The 22,222-nt window shown below is 38.3% G+C and overlaps 1 protein-coding gene across 6 annotated transcripts in view; it reads right to left on the minus strand.

The window, feature by feature from the left end:
• The window catches only part of KLHL13 (kelch like family member 13), an 81,067-nt gene that overhangs the window by 25,733 nt on the left and 33,112 nt on the right, over positions 1-22,222 (minus strand). The window contains exons 1-2 of one of the 6 annotated variants that reach the window (XM_071442329.1): positions 12,196-12,630; positions 11,603-11,715 (exon numbers count right to left, since the gene is read on the minus strand). The exons of 3 other annotated variants lie outside the window; for them this stretch is intronic. In XM_071442329.1, the coding sequence (XP_071298430.1) occupies positions 11,603-11,700 (98 nt within the window). In that variant the 5' untranslated portion in view covers positions 11,701-11,715; positions 12,196-12,630. Of the gene's footprint in view, positions 1-11,602; positions 12,061-12,195; positions 12,632-22,222 lie in introns of those variants that run through there. 2 more of the 6 variants (XM_071442335.1, XM_071442330.1) reach the window with 2 other exon arrangements.

The raw sequence follows: 22,222 nt of genomic DNA on the forward strand, positions 1-22,222 counted from the left end.
GAGTCTTACATAATTTCAAAGGACATCCACTCTCTAAATTTGTACATGTCTTCCTGAGAAGAAATACAAAATAATGTGGGGAGACTTTCAAGCGTGGGCGTGAGGAACAACAGATTCAACAAGCATGAATCTGACTCTTTGCTCTTGAAGCATCTTCCCAAAATGTCAGATCAGATAGATGTTACATGAAGGAGTATTTAAAATACTTTCTCTGAACTCGGAAGAAAGTAGAAAACGAACACATCGTTTAAAATCATTCTGAAAAGAAACAGACAAGTAAACCAACTTCCTTGGCTGTTTGGAGTGGGCTTTTTACCATGTTTGCCACATCACTGCTTGACTTCCTGACAGACAGCATAATTCATAAGTTTTACAAATGAAGGCAAAGACCTTGAGCATGATTCATTTATTCCAAGGACAGCTGGGATAATGGAAGCATTTTTCTGAACATGACACACAACTTCCCATAGCTCTGTTCTCTACAGGTTATCTTCCATAGACACAATGCCTTGTTAAAACTGCACAGTCAACAGAGAGGATATAATAAATATTAAAATACTTTCAATACCTAAAAGTAGACATTTGACATGCCTGGTGTGGCTATAAGCAGTTCTCTATCTGATTTTCAATATATAATGAGCAGTTCTCTATCACACACACAAGCTCAGCTGCTCACCACCTGAAGCTCTTCTGCAGAAAAGATTTTCACTATTTCTCTTCCACATTTTCTGTTATGTATGGACAGAAACTTGCACATGTGAATGAAGCATTAAAAACTGCAAACTCCACACTAGAAAAATTCACCAGAGTATAACTTTTACAATTCTAGTCCCAAACATTAACTTGGCTGATTCCACGTGAATAAAGACAAGTAGATTATATTAATCCTGTATGGGGTTTGGCTTATATCTAAACAACTGTGACCAAAAAAAATTGTGCTGTGGGTTTTTTGTTTCTTTGTGGGGCCTTGAGGATTTTTGTTTGATTTGTTGTTGTTAAATACACCGCCACAGTTCAACAGTTCTGGAGGGCTGAGCACCCTCTCCTTTCTGCAGGAAGTGACATTCAGGAGCTGGGTTTGGCAGAAGTTCCAAAGCAAGTCAGCAATAACAGCTGGCAATAAGGCACTGGTCCCCTGAATTCCAGCCCTGTGACATTCACCAAGAGGGAAAAATCACTCCCAGAGTGACCACAAATTCTGCCTTTGTCATTGGCTTGGTAGCAGCTCAGCATTTATCTCCACACACCACCAAGAACCTGGCTTTGGAAGACAAAGTGAAACTACAACAGTGCTTAAGCTCTGTGTAAACTGCAATACACAAAAAGCAAAACTTGATTATTCCATCACATACCCAGCAACAAAATCTTGAAGTATTCAGAATGTAGCTTCTCTTGCAGGGGCTGTAACATTAAGATTCAGAAATAACTCTGCCATTCACACCCAGAACAGATGGGAAATGAGCTGAATGTCCAACTGACTTCCCAACAAAACCCCAGTAAGTGCATCTGTCCTGTTTGGACACTTACCAAAGGCATTATTTACATTTATTAACATAGGTCTACTAAGCACTATCATTAACTCAACAGTAATGAAGGTAAATGTATTGATTATTTTTTTTTTACTTTAAGTACAGTATATCACAATTAAGCATACTACCAAAGGAGAAAGTTAATTCACTTTCTAATTAATTCTATTGTTCTAATCAATAGAAATCATTAAACAAGAAGTACAGCAGTACTATTTTTAACCAGAGTTTTAAAAAGTTAGGAAACAAAAGAAATTAAAACTACAGCAGCATGTAGTGAGAATTCACAAGCTGCTCTAAATGTGGATGTTAAAATCACCTTCAACACACACACTTGGTCTGGAGAGGGTTGAACATTACAGAAGTTAGCCAAGAGAACGTTGGAGTTGAATGTGAAATGAATATTAACACTGCAAGAGGAAGGCACAGGAGCTGCCTGACTTTCTGCAACCTCTGGGAAGCAGTGGCTTGCAGCTCAGAGAAAGGTGCCAGAGGTTAATTAGTTGCTATCACAAAGTAGGTTGAATCAGAATTTTCTTTCTAACCACATGTTGATTCTTTCAAGTACAGCACAGTTTTTTCCTAGAGGCTACAACCAAATGTGCTTTTCTCATGACTCCAAGTTAATCCTCCAAGTACTTCCAACAGATATTTTTGGAGTGATGAAATACAGAGTGTTCATTATATGGATATTAACATGCTTTAACTTTCCAGCAAATACTGACAGATTTCACTGGCTGGAGTTACAATATGACTCACGGAGGCAAATTGCTTTCTAAACCACTTAGCAAGTATTAACCTGTTAAAACAGTTCAGAGGCATCCAGGTGATGATAAGCAAAGATCCTTGAAAATTGTGATAGATTTTATTCTCAAATAGAATATTCAAATCATGCAGTTGCCATTTTGTAAAGCTTCGTGGCAAAATGAAATAAACCAATATTCTGTTATGATGTTTTCTTCAGAAGTAGTTGAGTTTATTCTGATGCAACAGGAACAAGGCAACTAAGAATATTATTAAGGATTTTTTCATTTTCATTTCCATCAGTAATCCATTCATCTATTTCTCAGACTATTGTAGAAACTCTTTGAAAACAAAGTAAGGAGATCAGCCTACAGCTACAGATATTTTAGAGTGCATGTTCTCCAATTTATTTAAAACCCAGTCTTACATAACTCAGTAAAAGCTTTGCCAAAGCCAGATCTGCCAGAGAGTGAGTTCTTAATTTGGTGAAGCTCAATAACTCATTTTTGAAAGGACTATAACCTTATTTTCTCTGTCAAGTTACTGTTCAATGAACCATGGCCACAAGTGTTCTGGTCACTGGTAAAATGGCTTCTGCTGCAATCACCCCTGGCATGTGCCAGGACTCTGGTATTTATCAGGTAACAAGGACAGAGATTTCAATTTTATATTAGGTTATTCTTATTGCAGGCCAAATCTTTTTCATTTTATGACCTATCCAAAAACCCCCGGTACATCCCAGGGCTATTCTATGCATGCACCTATGCATGTCATTTGCTAATGAACCTAATCATTAAAAGGCCAGTAAAATACAATAATTTTTTACTTTGTATGCATAATCTGCTAAAGAGTATTTAAGTAAGCTTAGTCTCCAAAAAAAAGCAAAAATTATTGTCTATGTTGCTGTCCTCCCATTATGAACAGGTATTCCAACTTCCTGAGTAATGAATTTAGGAATTCAACAAAGTACCTGGCCACCTTGGAGCCCAGTAAGCAGAACTGATAGGGCAGCATTGTATTAAAGAAAATCTCATCATATTTTTTAAGAAATTCAAATATTAACATAATGTAGATGAAAAATTTATGCAATCGTGGTATTTCACATTTCCATTCCATATCTTCTACTCATACTATTTCAATAAATCCTTTATTCAGGCAAAGAAGTTACTTTTCTACTTGTCCCCCCCTAAAATAACATCTCTTCATTTTACTACTACTTTTTATCAAGAATTTCTAATTTAATTCTTTTATGGTATCAGCAACCCAGTAAAACTAACCAGCTTTTATCAACTGCTAATGTTTACTCATTACAAAAAAGTTTCTATCAGAAATGCAAGTTCACATTTTAAAACACAGATGACTCCAGCTAGGAGAGAAAAGGAAGAGAAAAGGTCATTTTTGTGCCAATGGGTTGACATAGCAAGTTAACTCCTCTCCACAGCCCAAGGAGCAGGTTCAAACTCCAGTTCTGGTTTGGGGCACACAGGAGCTGCCACTGCTGCTGCTCAAGAGGCAAATGGAGCATGAACACAAGAACAGCACTGGAAGGCAGGACCTAAATTGCTTTGCATGGATCACCTCTGTGACACACACAGTGCATTAGGAGAGGGAATCATGCCTTTTATTCCTTTATCACTTTCACCAGGTGTCCTACACTACTGGCTTCAGATGTCACTGTTTTTATTGGACAGTTTAAAGACCAAATTTTTATTAGATGAACTTGAGGCTGCTGCTGAAACTAGAAACACCTTGTATTTGTCAGGCTACTGACTTTCTTTAAAATGCTATTTAATTAGGTTCACTTGAAAGGGGCCACCATAACCAGAAGTTTAGAGACCTTCTGCCTCAAGTGAATTATCACTGCACTGTAACTACTGTTAATGCAATCTCCTAAAACAGTAATGGCAGCTAGTGCCAAATACCGCTCACTTTAGACAATGCTCTGCTGTTTATATTTTAATATTTCACTTTTTACACCTTATCTTTTTCATACATTAGATGGGCAGCAGTAACAGCTGAACATTTAAAAATACTTGCTTAGTAACTTCATACTGAGCTCTTTTAAATCTCCACTCCAGGAGAAAGTCACAAAGTAAAACTTACTGTTTCTTAAATTAAAAAGCAAATAGATGTCCCATTTTCCACCTTTCCTCTAAAGTGAGGGTGCTCTGTAAAAGAGAACATAAAAACAGCCTCTATACAATAGACCAAAGCAGTGAGAAGTGGGTTTTTACTTTGACAAAGCTCTGGCCAAGGGAAGCAGGAGATGAAGATACAGCACCTGCAAACCCCCCCAATCCAGCAGAAAGGAAGAAGGTCATTTGTGGGCACACCCTGATGGGCAGGGGCAGGCAGTGCTCCAGCTTCACCTGCTGCCCTGACACTCTCACAGCACAGGATGCTCACTGCAGTGACCAGCTGAAGAGGTGAAGGCAAAGTCAGTAGAGGAGCAGCAGAGCCTGAGCTGCTCTGCCAGCACCATCAGCAGAGGCAGCAAGGGCAACAACAACCACGACCTCAGCTGAGGGCCAGGGACAATGACATGTGCTTAACCACAGTCAGGCTCCAGGTGAAGCTATTTCTAGAAGAAAAGTTTTGGAGATTAGTACTTAAATGTCAAGACTTAATCTTTCCTTCCCTTTTTTCCCCCCCTTTTTTTTTTCCTAGTACAGTCAAGTCTCTTAGGACTTCAACACACAATCACCATATTGTGTCCAAGCACACAAGCCCACATCAACAGAAGTGATGAGAGCTACTACAAACACTCAGGTGATTGAAGACAGTCTCACTGCTCCCAGCACCAGTGGATCTCAATGGCAAGTTGGAGAACACAGAAACAAAAATACTCCCAACATAACTTAAACCTTTTTGTATCACTTTCTAGTAAGGTCACACTGTGACCAAAGCCAGCAGAAGACCAGTTGCCACAAACACAGCAAAGAGGACTGAGCAACATCAACTGTTTAGGTATGATTTCCCAAGAATATGCACACAGAAAATATTCTCTTCAAAACTCCTTCTTAAACAACTAAACAATCACAGGTCTCAAGCTGTTAGCAGCATAATTACAGCCCGCTGGTTAATTCAAATTTGTTTTCCACAGAAACAAAGCAATATTTGGCTCAGTCACTGCTATAAAGCTTTTGTTCCTAACAGCATTTAATCTCTCTGGGAGCCTTAGCATCACATCCACATTTATCTGTTTGACAAAGGGTTTGCATTCATTGAGCCATTCGTAGCTTAAATCTGCAGACTTGCATTGTTTAATGATGCTAAATTAGAAACAGTTCACTAATGACTTTTTGCCATAGTTGGAGTTTGTCTGTTGATTCCTCCTATTAGAAACAGAAAAAGCAAGGAAATACACATTTTTTGACTTTTCTACATAAGGAGAAATATTTTATTCCCTTAATGTTGAAAAAGGTAAAATAGGAGAGTCAGAGGTTTCACAGCTCAGGCTGGACTAACACCGCAGGTATTTTCTGCTCTTTTTAATTGGTCTTAAGTACCCAAGAGTTAAATAAGAATTTTGACCAGGCAGCTTAATACTGCCTGTGTATTACAAAACACAAAAACCATTCTGCACGCCCCAGCAGATGACAGTTGTACCTCATGTGTCCTCAGCTTCCACACACAGAAATTAGTAAATTAAAATTAGTAAATTAACAGAATGGCTCCTCAGAGACAAATTTAAGGCTAAGGAGGCACCTGCGCATTCAATATTTGGTCATAGACCACACATCCCACTGTATTCCTGTAACCAAATTAGGAACTACTCCTCCCAAGAGTGTTGGAGGCTTTTTCCCTATATACTGGTCAGAATAATTCTGACACCTTAAAAGTCAGTAAGATTCTGACTTTAGAGTTTGGGTCCTTATCTACCATTCCTCTTGTTCTGTCACTTGTCACAGATGTCTCAGCACTCCTTTATTGCAGTCTGCCAGAGAGGATGTAGAGGGGCATTAATTACTTTCAATTGTAAAATATTTTTCCCCTATGTGATAAAGCATTTAGATCTATGCATGCCAGAAAAGAGGGGCATGTGACTTGTTCATCCCATGAAAAACCACAATTACAATTTAGACATTGATACAATCTTTGTATCAATGAAACAATGGACAGCAGCAACATAGATGCCCACTTCCACTTTAGTGTGATAGCTACACATTATTACACTACAATTCCCATTATTATAATTTAGAACAAGCAACTACTATTTTAAAACTCAAATATTCACCAATGATTTTTTGAAAATCCATAGGTAGCCCCATCCAAATGTCAACAGAAAATACCACTTAACACTAGAAAAGTCAATGAGTAGAATGTGACTGGAGAACAAGATTTTTTCACCTTAACAAAGAAATAATGGCAAAAATAACAAACAGGCAGAACTGCCATGCTGGCAGGACAGGCTAAGTAACATATTCTAGATAATTCAATAAAAATGCTTTACCATGTCACAATACAATGTCAATATTACAACATCCTACTGTATAGGGATAAGTGTGTCATTTTGGGGACCTGCAGGCCACATCATCCCCTATAAAGTCTCCCCAGAAAAAACAGTAGCCCCGAGAGACTTCATGATAAACAAGTTGGAGGTTTTTTTCTCATTTTCCTCAGTTTATTAGAGCAATGAAATTTCACATTTCAAACTTAGAATAATCTATTGAAATACCTATTATATAAAAAGCAGAAGAAATACCAACAGGCACAAAGGAGAACTCTATACACAAAATTTCTGGGATTAAAAGGAGTCTCCTACTAGTATGATGCAAACCCCTTCTACTCCCCACTCATCCAATTCATCTTTTTGCATGTATTGTCAGATCAGTTTAAAACTTACTTGAGGTGAGCTGCATATTGACTTCCAACATGTTGAAGTTTGAAATGTCTAGGAAGCAATGTCATAAAATGGAAATGCTGCCAAAGACAGGAGCGTGTGAATATTGTGTACCCTGTCAAATGCTCAGGAGCCCAACAAAAGGGTTCATTTCCTGAAAATGGCCATTGAAGGCAGCAGACACACACACAGGGTGGTCTCACCAAAGAGAACTAATACACATGGTCTGATGAATTACACACACACCTTTTCCCATTTAAATATATATAACTGTATAGCATAAATTCAAAAAGCTCATTGTAGAGCAAAGCAGATTGTTGGAAAAAGACACAAAAGCATTAACCTGTATAACCAATATAAGCAGCTAAAACTAATGCTGCATACTCCAGGGTATTAAGAATTTATTCTACCTTTCTGCAAAGCAACTGATTTCCATTAGAGCAAAGCATTTCCTATCAGACAAATTTCATAACCACACGACTCAGGATTGACTGTGAAGTAAACCCTTTGATAACAATACATTTGGAATACTACATCTGTTTATTTCTCCTAATATTAGTCAGTTATTTATGAAAACACATGCAAAGGATAGTTTCCATTTAATACTATTCCATGTGAAAGGATAGAAGGCACTAAGATTACAAGTGGATTATTCTGAAATAAGAATCCTTTTATTTTACTTATCTTTAAAATTGGCATGCAGGTGACTAAAACCACTTAATCGAACATTTAACTTTCTAAAAACCAGCTAAGAATATTCTTGCATGACATAACCTTAGCAGAACAATCCTCTGTAAAGTATTTTTGCAAATAGTATTTTTGCATTATTGAATTCTTTGTAGATGTTAATCATAGCACTTTAATCTCCTGAGTTTCCAAAAACATCTATTCCATTTGTATTAATGGAAGATGTGCACAATTTAAAAAAAAAAAGACATTACTGGTGGGAATAAGAAAGAATTCTCTTAGTTCTTAATGCATGAGATGCCATGCACCATGAACAATAAGTGAGATCCATGCTCCTTTATGCCTCAAAGCTGTTAAATATAATTCAGGACTGCTCCTCACCCTCACTGTAGTGGTGCTTTAATTCTTAACCTCTGCTTATGTCAGTCACTGTTGCTTTTTTGTTTTTAAACATTTGGCAGTCATGTTAAATAACAGCCATGATGCCATGGGACATCACTTTTTCCAGTGTTATTCAGGGTCTGTGCTATTCACTTTCTCCTTTTCTCTTATTCCCTTGCTCAAACTGTCCACCTAATATATGAAGTCACGTAGGTCTCTCTGCACGTAGTCAACACAACCACAAGTATGAATATGATTTGACTAGTGGTGCATAAACTTGCTGTAACAGCTTTCACAATGTTTGACAAACAGCATCTATATTCTAAACCCCAGCAAAATAAGTGCCACAAAAGAAAATGCAGCCTGACAAAGGCATGTGCACGTACCCACAGCTGCATTCCTAACTCATGCACTCAGCCAGCTGCACTACACCTACAAATATTGGCACATGCCAGTCTTCAAGTCCAATAGTGCCCAATGTTCCCTAAGCGATGTCACTGGATCTCTCCAGCCTGGGAAAGTTCAAGCTACCCTGGATCAGTTTCAGCAGCAGTCAGAGAATTTGAAGAGTTACCTCTTTGCAGTCAGGATGTCCTGAAAATATCCCTAATAAATAACTGGTGCTATAGAAATCCACCAGCCAAGAGGCAGCAAGCCCCTGCTGCTCCTTCCCATTGCCAGGAAAGGGGGAACCAGCTCCTGCAAATGAAGCAGACTTGCCAGTGACAGAACCTCATCCTCACCTACAAACTGATCACACCTCAGCTTCTGCAGGTCCTTCATGTCAGCTTGTGCCCAGCCACAGGCTCCCCACAGCACAGAACTCTGCCAGACAAGCTCCTCACACTCATATTCCCCATCAGCAACTACCACCAACTTCCCATGCAGACACTGAGCTAAGCCTGCTCAGCTACAGCACAGCCAACATTTTGCAGTGGCACTTTGTACACTGGTGCTTCATCCAAGAAGCCAAACCTGCTCACAGCCACCAGTCTCAGCATTTTGAGACAGGGAAACCAAGGCAGAGTTCAGCTATCAGGTACACAGACCAAAAAAACTCTAATAAAATCTATGCATCCTGATCATCAGTTTAATCTCTAGATATGTTGCTTGTAAATCATAAACAGGATGAAGTTTTTAAAGCTAAGGTCAACTTCATTAGAGGAACCTGAAAAACTGGAATTTCATTTTGAATACAAGGGAAAAAAGCCAAACAAAACACTTTTAAGACCTTCCTACTTTGTATTCCAAACTACACTAAACCCCTTATTTTGTAAGATTTCGATGTCAAGTATCAAAGGGATTAAAAGCTCAATCATACCTTTGTATACCCTAGACCCAAAATATGAACAAAGTGTTCATCTGTGAATTATAGAGCTGTATGGCCATTTATTTTACATCAATACATGTTCCATTTCACACACCACTTATTCCTCAACCCTTTACTCAAAACATAAGCTCTATGCCACTGTGCAGAGTACTACTTACAACAGAAGTTTTAAATATGAAGATGAAAAACATCAGATTATATAAAACAGTATCAAATTTACTGTTATCTCTACAATGAAAGTAATGAATCTTATCACCTACTTTACTGGCCAACCCAAGATTTTTAATTAGTTGATTTATATTGTCTAATCAAATAGGTGCCATTTTGTAATGTTTCTCAGTCTTTATAATAAAATATATGAATAATTTTAGTGTTAGATATACGAGTCCTCCTAATTCCAGGTCTGTGTGCCAATAAAGAAATGTCTCCATAAACATTGAGATACATTGACTCATTATCAAGAGATGATTAAGGCTGCTGATCACATATTTCTCATGCTCCAAATAATCTCAGCATCATATAGTTTAAACATGATCACTAAACCTGCTCGTACTTTCAACACACTGAGATAATCAGCCTCACGATCCCCATCACAAAGGCTGGAGCATTCTCAGGGCTAAGATTAGCACTTTAAAGGCAACACACAAAAGAAATGCTCCCTTTCAGCAGCAGAGACATCAGACTGGGCTAGTTCTGGTTTTTCTTGCATTTAAGACCACTACAGTTTAAAAACAACAGCATAAGATAAAACACTAATGACACTGTTTCCCTGAAACAGGTTCAAATGTCTCACAACTCTTATCATCTTGATACTTTCCTTATATTTAAGTATTTAAGTCCTATTTTTTTAACAACTCAGAATAGGTAGCAATTTATAGGAAACAGCTTCCCTTTTGGTAGCCTTAAGTATATTTGATGCTCCCCATAAAAGGACTGAAGCACATCCACACCTTGTCATAGATGAATTAATCTCAAAAGCAGAGGTTTTGCACAGGCAGGTTTGTTCCCCACCTTTCTGTTCCTGAGAACAATAGTGACCCTGCACATGGCGCTGCATCCTTTCAGCCCCACCATAACAGTGCCACGCTCAGCAACAATTAAAAAAGCATTTAGAGGACCTGTGCACCTCTCTCTTACAGCTTGTACCTACTGTAGCTGAAGCCAAAGCCTATCTGTAAGCAGGCAATACAAGCTTAAAAGTACTAATATCGTAGGTATTAGGCTGGAATTCTATTGGAACGTAGGAGCCTTTACGGCAATTTCCAGATAGAAAAGTCACCTACACTGCTACCTGTGCATTTTAAAGCAACTCTTCCTCTGTTTGGAAGAGCTGCTTCCTTAAATAAAGGCAGAAGGAATTCAGTACCCTGAGTAGTTTTATTTCAGAGAAAGAAAAAAAAGCCACCTGTATATGCTAACACAGAACTCACAGCAACAAAAGGTGAACAAAAGCTGCATCAGGATTTGGCAAGACAAAGGCACATTGTGAAGCTACTTTACACTGACAACCTGTATAACTACATAAGTATTCAGATATGAATGATTCAAATTTATGTTATAAGCTTTTATTGTAACTTTTTATGAAGACATTCAATTTGTATTAAGGCTAAGACTTTAAAGAATAAAACAAGACCAAAGCAGGATGATTTCACCTCTACAAGAACTCACACGAACAAAAGTGCAATACAATACAGCAGGTGATTTCAAGCTCAATTTCCAAATGAAATAGTCAGGAGAAGGAAACATTCACATATTCACTATATAGAAAGCCTGCCAGCCTCAAAGCTTAACTTGTCATTTCAAGATTAGCTCTACAAATTAACACCACCACAAACTTTTCAAATGAACATACACAGTATCATTATGAATAGAGCTTAATCTGCACAATTTCTCTACGTTTCAACAAAAAGGGAAAGACTTGACACGACATCCATCATGAAACATCCAGGATAAAATCGGGAGGGGGGTCTACATAGCAAACAAGATAAAATTCGGAGTGCCAATGTCATTTAATATGTATCAGGGAATTTTGCCACAGGGTAGTCTCACAAAAAGAATTCCCACCTTATTATCCTCATTTCTCTCACTTACATGTATGCTGGAGAAAGTGGCGATGACCTGGATGTTTTAAGCACAGGAACTGGGAATTTCCAGATAGCAGGAGAGCTCGTTTTCCATTTCAATGGCATGTTGTCACCACGGTACTACAATAACAGTAAACAGCGTTTCCATAACAGACTACCAACTAGGACTTCCATTCCACACACTACTGACACAGCAGTGGCTGCTGCGAAGAACAAGGAAATGATTCTGCCAATGCCCTTAAACCGATGCTTCCAATCTGTAAAACAGGGCTGTAAGGCATCTCCTTTTAAATCCTGCTGTCCCCTAAAGCAATATGATGATTCTATCCTTCTAACTCAACAATAGTGCCACCTCGTTAGGGAAGCACTGACTGCAGTATATGTTAAGAAAAAAAAAGAAAAGACTGCACTCTGCACATCAGCATAATGCAGCTTTATTTAATAAAAGCAGCTAATTTTTAAAGTACTGTTTCTGATGCTATTGTTCTACCTTAACAGGGACACTGCAGCACTGTACTATATTCTCTTCCTATTAACCTCATTTCTGACCAATGGAAGCAGAAAAAAAAATGGGTTTCATATGAAAATGAAACAACATACCTACTCAGAATACACTTGTCATCCTCTGAACATTCTTCTTTTGAGCTGCAACAATACAAATGGGATATAAATCTCAGCATAGCCTTAGGCCACGGCTAATAGAGATCAGTGACTAAATTCAGCAGCCTGTTTTCCTCCTGTGCAAGCTCTGACCAAACAATACAAGAATGCCATTATGGAAAAAGCCCATTGCAAAAATCAGTCCTTCTAATCCATAGCTAGGAAGACAAAATAAAGCAGAAATCGCTGCAGGTTTCTGCATGCTCTTCTAATAGCTTCTGGTTCAGGATGCTCTCATTTTCCTATTCTCATTTCCAAGGAGGAAGAGCAAAATCTCATGCATTTTACAACATGATATGGGAACACAAATATCACTCTGTCTTCTGCAGTAGAGAAGCAGAGACTAGCAGGCTGTTAATAGCAGTCTTTGTAGGAACGCTATCAACAATCTAATTCTCAACGCCCCCCAGCAGCTCCCAAATTGCCTCCAGAGCTGACGAAGCAGATGGGGCCACGCCGGTCCCCAGCAGGGACGGCTCCGCAGCTCGGGGCTCTGCCCGGTGACCTCCCGGGGCTGACGACAGCGGGGAGCAGGGCAGGGAAGCGATTAAAAAGGGACTGGGGAATTTAATAGCATCTCATGCAGAAGCAGAGCACGTTTCCAGGGAAGAGAAGGCAGAGATTCCGCTATACTGATTACCTTACAGGGAAAAAATACATCACCTCTAATGTATCGCCAGAGCAGACCAAATCAACACTAAGATATTTAGTCTGCAGATTTCAGAATAGTCTCTGTACAGCATGACAATTTTTCTATTCATCAGGACAGCTTAATCCTCTCATTAAAAAGCCAACACCCTGTCACGCTACTTAGCAATAAAGAATTGAACCAGGAGCTATTTCTATAAATGTCTATAAATTTGTTCATTCTAGTGACATTTAACAACACTCTGATAGGGTTCTGTAACAGTGAAACATTTTAAGTTTCACTGTTACAAAATGTTTTTCACAATGTAAATTCAATTTTGGGATGAAATCCCCAGGGAATAATTGCTGCTCCTGATCACCATTGTTGAAAATAGTTTGGGGCAGGCTGTTACCAAATCCAAAGGCAAGGAATTAAAAAACCACAGGACAACCTCACTCAAAACCAGATGCACCCCTTGGACAAACAATTGAGGGCCTCTCCCACTCCTCTGAAGTTCTAAATTACAAATGAGCAGCATTAACCCAGGCAAAAAATTTCACAGGAACTGGGGTGCTGAAGAGACACCACTGGGTATGACAATAGTGCTTATATGCTGTGACTATTAAGAAACAAAGTCCTGCAAAACCATCTATGTAGTTTTAGCACAGTCATACTTCTAGCAAAAGAATTCAAGTATTTACATGCCAACAGGCAGGCCTGGCTACACACTTGGTCAATACTGTGTCCAGTCTCACAAACACACACAACACCAGACTGCTACATCGTGCCAGCTCTGCACTGAAGGTCTAGAAATCAGGCTGAAAGATGTTAGATACACCTATTATAATCACAAAGTAAAAAAAAATCATTACTTTGCATTCATATACTCAGCTTTGCTTCTGCATTCACCATTACACAGAAAGTGTCTTAAAATACAAAAAGCAAACACAGTTACTCCCTTGCTCACACAGAGTGCAGCCAACTGGTAACTGCTTGTAAAGCCTCTGCCTCCACTGCTCTACCACCCTCAAGGAGATCTTCACATGTTTTATTTATTAAGAGCAGCGTGACTAATTAAAAAAAAAAGAATGAAGTTAGAGACAATCAATGGACCCCTTTTTCAGAAGTAACTCCTGAAATACTCTTTTGATCAGTAAAATAAAATCCAGCTCAAGCCATAAAGTCATTCCCAAGCATTGACTGACATTGAAGTCAATCCAGACAGGCACAGAAATCAGAGTTACTTTTCACTTTTGACCACAAGATCGTTCACCCTAGAGGGCAACATGAGTCCTCAAAAACCTGCTCTTCTTTGTGTCCTACTTACTTTTCCACTTACTCTACAAACAACATAAATAAAATCTTAGCAGAAAAAACAGTAAACAATTTTTTTAAAGTACAGGAATTCCAAGCACTGCCAACCAAATCCCCTCCCAAAGTCCAGCATAAACTACTCCACCAAACAGTCCATGTATAAAATCCAAAATTGAAGAAAGCAGCAGTGCCAGGTACTCTAAAAATAGGGAAATTCTTGTCACTTGCTAAAGAACAACCATGTGAGAAATGAATCACCTATCCACACATAAGGAGAAAAAAAATAAATCAAATCCCATTTTCTTCCTGACAGTCACAGATTGGTTGCATATTCACAAGGAAAATACTATTATTATGTATTTTATGCTTTGCATCAACTATTCCTAAGTCAACAGAACATCTCAGTATATAATTCTGATATTTTAATTAAGACTTCAAAATAACATTTTAGCTGCACATTTAAATATATGGGGAAAGTAATCTGATCTCCTGTAGTGTGTTGTACCACTGAATACACATTTTTCTGTTCTCATATTACATAACTTTGCCACTCATCCTCAAATGAAGGATTCTGAGGGCCAAAAGCAGCATTACACCTCTGTGCAGAATACTCCTTGCTGAGAAAATATTTCCCAGTGAAGTGCTCTGAAAACATATCAGCTTGGTACACAAATTTGAGATATGCTTTAAATTTAAAACTCCTAAGTGCTGAAAATCCCAGGATAACTGCACAGATTAAACATAATTTCGGGAGCATTTGAGGGGCTTTTCTGTAATTTTCTCACAAGCATGTTCACATTCAAAATTAAAAGCATCTACTATTTATAACTTGCTTGAAGTTACATTCTACTTATTATCCAAGTCTGCCACACATCCTTAATTCTGTGTACAAAAGATGAGAAAGTGTTTGGGGTTTAGGCAACTATTTCCATGTTCATGTTTCCAAAGCTGCACTGAGCACAGACAAGTAACTGACAGAGTATCACGAATTTCTGCACAAAACTCAGCCATAAAGGAAAGGAACAGGTGGCATAAGAAGAACAAAAGTAAACAATGGCACCAAAGGCAAGATCCCAAGATGCCACTTTACAGAGCTGAGACATTAGGAGAGGCCAGAAGCTCCTGGCTGGGGCTGAACAGCAGTGCAGCTCTGATCCCACAGAGAGAAGACTGAAAAGTGCTTGTGATTAGAGAGGAAAGCATTTCCTCACCCTCTCCCTCCATCCCTGCACCTACATCCTGCTTCACTATTGACCAACAAGCAAAATGGGCCCCAAATGAGAAGAGCAGGCACACAGCATCACTCAGCAAGCACATGACCAAACGACACACAGAGTTCCCCTGCCAGGGCACTGATCACAGCATCTTTTCTTCTGAAAGCTCTCCCTGATTTTCAGAGCAGGAACACAGCTAAAACCACATCCCTTGTGACTCTCTTCCTTTTCTGGGGATATCCTCTTCCTCCCTTTGAATGCTAAGCTGCTGCCACGTTGTGTCACACACAGCAACTGTCAACACATTGTCCTCTTACAGCCCACTGTGTTCACAGCTCTGGGGCATCTGTGCATCCAACAAAACTTTTAAACCATCTCTGCATTTCCCATAAGACTTCCCTTCACAGTTGTTCAAAAAGAAGAAAAAGGCACAGCAGAAAGCTGTACCAGAGCCCAGGCAATATAAAACTGTTCTAGTCTGAAAGTATTTATTCTGAGCCTTTGAATGCCACCTGAATTTTTGTATGAAAACCAAGCAGAATAAAAGTTAACTTCTAGAGATGTGCTGGATTTTTATCAATTTGCACAGATAATGAGTTGAGCCTTTTTTCCTCAGTTCTTAAACTGTTAAAAACAAAACTGAAAAAAATACTTGCTCAGTCAAGTGATTTGCTGTGTTTAAAAAATTGCTGTTCCACTTTAACGGGCTACCTACCTCTCTCCCTTTATTCATCTCTTAGGTGTCAGAGGAACTGAAAGCACTAGGTGCAAAGTAGGGTTATGCTACATCACAACTTTCTCAAGTCTTCCAAACCCTTCCTAGCATGACCTGAAAAGTCTTCTCACTTCCAGAACCTCGGGCTTCTTGAGCTTTCCAGAAAGAAAACCAGCCAAAGCTAAGTGACAGTGGGATGTACATCTCCCATTTACAGCTAGAAATGCAGACAACAGAAAGGTCTTAATATTTGTGTCACAAACAATTTCCTACTGAATAGTGTTTATATAAGAGAAGATGCCAGACTCAACAACAAGAAAATCACCTTAAAATGGTAGTGGTTAGACCAGTAAATATATTCAAAGCTCTGAGATTCTTTTCCCCCACACCTGTGTTCTGAAAACTCATTGATACAAAAGCATGTTTCCATTTTAAAATGCGCATTTGTTATGTGATAAAATCCCTGGTTTATGATATTAGCAGCAGTAGAGCTCACTCCAAACTGAAGGCAGAAAATCAGTTTCACATAGGAGAAATTGCTCTCATCTTTTTTATATCTTCAGACCACCAGCCTGCTGAGCTGATGCCTCCTACACCACACAAGAGCATTTTGATACAGAAAAAAATAAAGCAGAACCCTCCAAAATCCAGCAAAATATTCCCAAAGGCATGGAGCTCAAATGCAGTAATCATTTCAATATCCAAATCATTTCAGCAATTTAAATATGGCTGCAAAGGCACAAGTCTCAAAACTGAAGAGGAGCAAACAAGGATGTGTAACATTTCTCTACAGGTACCCAAAAAAAAACCTGACTGTGTGATAATTTAATTGGCTTTCTTACTCAGCTCTTTCCACTTCACATGGGTGCTTCTCATGCCTCTACCTCTGGCTTTTTAAACTATTAAACTGCAGCTGTTCCAATTACTGGAAGAGAATAATTAAAAGATGGTGTTGACAGTACTGCCCTATATATGAGTCAGTTAATTAATACAATTTCTTTGACCATATATCTCAAAATATTCATACCAAAATTGATATGAACAGAAAACAAATCTTTGCCTAAGGAGGAATCCATAGGAAACCACTGCAGTCACATCTGCAGTCCTCTCACAGCAGCACTGAAACATTCCCCAAATACTGAAGTACAGAAAAAGACTGGCCATATGCACCTGGCAATGCTTTTACTGAAATGGCAACTTTTCTAGAAACATCAGAAGTCTTACTTAGAAATCTTACTAAATCTTACAAAGAAACAGTCTTTGAATTAATTTTTTTTTTAATTTAATTTAAAACTGCTGAAGACAGTTCTGACAATAACACCTGTACTTTGACTTACCTGCTATACTGTCTCAATTTTTTTTTATAACTGGGGATAAAACAGCCCTCAGACATCAGATGTAAGTTACAGCAGCTTTTAGAAGCAGTTGTACTGTAGACATCAAGGTGCATGTGATGGATAATAAATGGATCCATCCATAATCTCATCTCATAAATGGATCAGAGATGCTTACAAAGTAGTTACTAACAAATAAATTTGATTCTTTTAAACTGGGATGACTGCTCATGGAACAAGGAACAATCATAAAGAAGTGAGATAAACTGGGTTTGCAGCCAACCCCTCCTGCTGTCAAAATGCTGTAAGTAGTGCAGGTTCCTGTCTCTATAGCAATATCTGGGGCCCTTTCTCAAATAGGAAAAAAAAATCCCCAAACCTTTAAATATTAAGTTAAGCAGTCAGGGCATGTCCTATGTGTTTAACAAGAAGTCCTACAGTTTTCTATCCACTCACTCAGCATTTTTTTTTCTGTATAAATGAGGAAAATGCTGCAGTAACATTTTAGGATGCTATTGTGTGAAAATTATTATACATAAATATACATATGCATACTATATATATGGGATTGTGTATATAGCATGTGTGTGAATATATATATATATATATATATACACATACATAAACACACACACACTATATATATATATATATATATACATACATAAACACACTATATATAGACATAGATTATTTCTATATATATTTGACAAATACACATTACCCTGCATCTGACACAGCCACTTCCCCTTCCCTTCCACACACCTCAGATGGGAGAGACTCAAATTCTCGCATAATTTTGAGACTACCAAAGTAAGTATATGTTCTTCAGCAAACCAAAGATGCTGAGAAGGAATCATGTTGGGAAATTAGTTTCTCCATTTCACACATTCTTCAAATGTCCATAACCCTTGTCTTTGCATCATTCATAAATGAAAAAAAAACAAACTTATAGTCCAAGTCTGAAACTTCTGAAATTATTCAGCAACAGCAAACATTCAAAAAAACTCATGCCATTTCCTATAAGGTCACAATCCACTATTTTTAAAACTATTTAAGTAAAATAATTTTGCTCAAATTTTAAGTCAGGTTCCCAAAAACTTGCAGGAAAAGGAAGACAAGAAATGCACAAATTCAGTCCCTGCAGTATTCACATTTTAAAATATTTGGAAGTATTCAGTTATTAAAATATTAAAGCCTGTCTCAGGTATATTTGGTAACTACACAAAGTTTCAGAAATATTTCAAATATTCTGAAGTGTGTGTTTTTTACCATGAAAGTGGGTTTTATTTTATGCCACTTACAGATGTCTTGCATTTTCTTGTGTGTATTCTTGAAGAGAGATTTTTCTAAAATTGAGGTACGATTTGTCAAGATGCACTGTTAACTTAATTACAAGACACAGGTTATAATATTAAAAAAAAACAGCTTTACTTGGGTAAATTACTGTTATGTAAAATTTATTAGGTAAAATAAGGTCTTGAAACACTTGGTAGGAGGTAAAACCAAAGTGAGCTAATGAAGGTTTCCAATTTTTGATCTAAGTCCATGTACTCTACTGAGAGCACACCACTAAGAAGAAATGCTTTTGAATTAGCACCAATTTATTCAGAGAACCTGGCTCATCTTCCCCTTGTGATTATATTTAATAAATCAACACAGAAAACTGAATGCACAGTCACAGCAGCCAGACTGACCCTGCTGAAGATAATTGTCTGAAGCAACAGTTATTTTTATTAGGTCAAACTGTGAACTACAAAGAATTTATTTCTAAACAACTTCTCCACAGCTCTTATAGTCTGCTGGCTGCTCAATTTATTTTAGTAAAGTATGCCTAAACACATTTACACATCAGACTCAAATGCTGCAAATATATTAAACAATTTAGTAATGGAACAGAAGCCAGGACTGAGCACCAGCCATGAACAACTTCAGTATTTTCTGCACCACAGACAGCAAACTGCAAACTACAGGTGTCATGTGTTGGGTAATGTTTTTTGGAAATATTCTTAGAGTGGAAGTTTGTGGGCTTTTTCTTTCATTCTTGCATTATTTATATGGAATCTCTTCGTCTTCTTGCATTCTCTAAATTCTACCACCTTTATCCACTGGAGTGTGTTTTTGTGGTCCTGCACACCTACAGAAAGTACCCCTGAGGAAAAGAGAAGAGCAGGTGTGGGGAAGCAAGAACAAAGCCTTGATCCCTGCTCTTTGTGTGCTTCTGTAAGGACTCAGTTTCATTAAAAGCCAAAAATACAAATCTTTCACAACACAGGAATTCCTACTGCACTGTCACCTCTGATGTCCCCACTGTGGACACTCCTGACACCTCTATCCAAAGGCCAGAATCCCTCAGGAGGACTGACAGAGAATGAGATTGAAAAGGTTTCAAAAAAGATGCTGATGCTTCAAGTCCAGGTTGTCAGAAATCGTTGTGTGCAGCCTGGGAGCCATAAAAACTGCAGCATGCATCTTCCAGGGTGCCATGGCCACTGCACTGCAGCTGGCTGCATCCCTTCAAGGAGCCACAAAAGGTGCCATCAATTTAATTACCTGCCTTCAGACACTCTGAAGCATATTAGATACAAAATTTTCCTAAATACTTAAAGTTCAGCTTGCCTTCACACGGGAACATGCGAAAGTCTTAAGCAGCAAAAAGTTCAATTTTAAATTTGTCACTAATGTTGTTTATGGCTAATTTCTCACATTCAGTGAGTGAAAAATACTATAATTTCTCTACACTAGAAAAGGAGTTTCAGGACCACAGATTATTTCAAATAAATACCATGAGAACAGGTGAAATTAGTACCAAAACCAGAACAGCTGGTTTTGGCAGTGTGGGAAAAAGAGAGTTTTGTACTAAATTTTCATTGTACAATCAATGAGTGTATTCATGACACAGAATTAGGCCCATTCTAGGGGTCATCAACATTTAAAAAACACTTGCAACTTTCAAAATGCATACCTTGCTTACATTTAGATTTTTCCAGAATACAAAAATACACAATCACAAAAACGATTCTTCATATGAACTCATTCCATTTCTCTGAAATACACCACTATGTTCTACTTCTAAATCACTAAATGTTGAAACTCCTGTGTAATAATTAAATTATAGACAGAAAATTACAAACTGCTTTCATCTTTAGCAGCTCTGAGAACATAAATTTAAGGAAAATTCCACATTTCTTAGGCAAAGTTTTGAAAAATGCCAGTTACTTATTTCAAATATATTGTGGTAGGCAAACATACAAGCTATTAATTCATTTCCAAAAGCAGATTTAAAGTTTTAAAATATTCACTTAGCAGACTGGAAGAACTCTGCAATACCCCTATTTTGTGGCAATCTGGATAATTTAGGATCAAATGAGGACACGCTGCTTTGCATAAAATAATTGTACATAGCAAGAAAAGTACAAGCTGATTTTAGAAAGGCCCATGAAAGAATGGCAGTCTTACTTGTATTTTTAAAAACTATGAACTATTTAAATGAAATACTTTCAATACTTATGATTACAAACCTTTTTTTATATAACTTCAGACATCTGACTCCTATTCAAAAGTGCAGTTCAGTGCTTTCACCAGTGTCCATGTAGCAGCTTTTACAGGTCATTTTACCAGCAGTTCCCTACATCTTTATTGAGAAACGTGGCCACATCTCTTTACCTGGCAAAGTCCCCTTCAGAAACAGCCCCCTTAGAATTGAAAACAAATCAGTGAAGCTCAGAGGAGGAGAAGACTGCAGAGAGGTGGGTGGGAGGCTCAGCCCAGTGAAAGCCACCACCAGCACAGCTGCACCACTTCATCCCACCCACATCATCTGGTCAGGAAAAAAAGGGTCTAAATTCTGCAAATAACTCCAGGCTCCTATGCAAAACAGTCACATCCTTCTCATCTGTGCTGCTCTAGTGAATCACAGCAGGCTCAGGAGAGATCACATTGGAGGAAAAAAAAAAAATCAATAGAAGTGCATGGTGTAGAGGTCCTTGGGGTGAAATAGCATTGCACAGCTGTGATGCATGAAGACACAGTGCAAGAGTCAGCTAAACCAAGAAATATCTGTATTTCAGCACCTTCTGCAGCTGCAGGAGTGTACTTTTCTACAGCTGAAGATATCTTTTTGAAGCATACATAGAGAACACCAAGCAACCATGATAACTTTGAGCTGGGACAAGCCCTTCACTGAAATAGTTCTAAGTAAGGCAGTTGTAATTCAGGGCTTTGTCTGCCAGAGGGAGCTGAAGGAAAGTGAAAAAATCCCATGCATCTCATTCCCTCAAAAGTTTCAGGGTTGTCCTACACGTTACAATTAAGGATTCCAACAAAAAGGGGGGTTAATGTAAAATCCACGCCAGCTGTGCAGCTGTGTCTGCACAGGGCACCCCTGCACTGACACCCCACTACCAAAACCCTGCCCAGGGCCCTCACTCTAGGAGTCAGTCTCTCTACACTGAATGGAAACAATGCCTCCATTTAAACTTTGATGAACCCCACAGTGGAGATGAGTGCTCCAGAGACAGACAAACAAGGAAAGCATCAAATGAGATGGTATCTAACACCTTCTTACACCAGCTTGTCAATAAATGCAGGGCAACACTGCACAAAGACCGAGCTTCCAGTTAGAACAAGACACATTATCTGAAAATAGATTGGCATTAAAAGGCTCATTGGTCCTTTTTGCACACTCTTTTCACATACTGGTGATGGTACACCTAAAAATCTGCCTGTGGTTAGAGGTGCTACCACACAAAGCTATCATTTA

Source organism: Agelaius tricolor, unplaced genomic scaffold (genome assembly GCF_023055355.1).
Source record: "Agelaius tricolor isolate 1412-34295 unplaced genomic scaffold, bAgeTri1.0.p SCAF_17, whole genome shotgun sequence".
NCBI lineage: Eukaryota > Metazoa > Chordata > Aves > Passeriformes > Icteridae > Agelaius > Agelaius tricolor.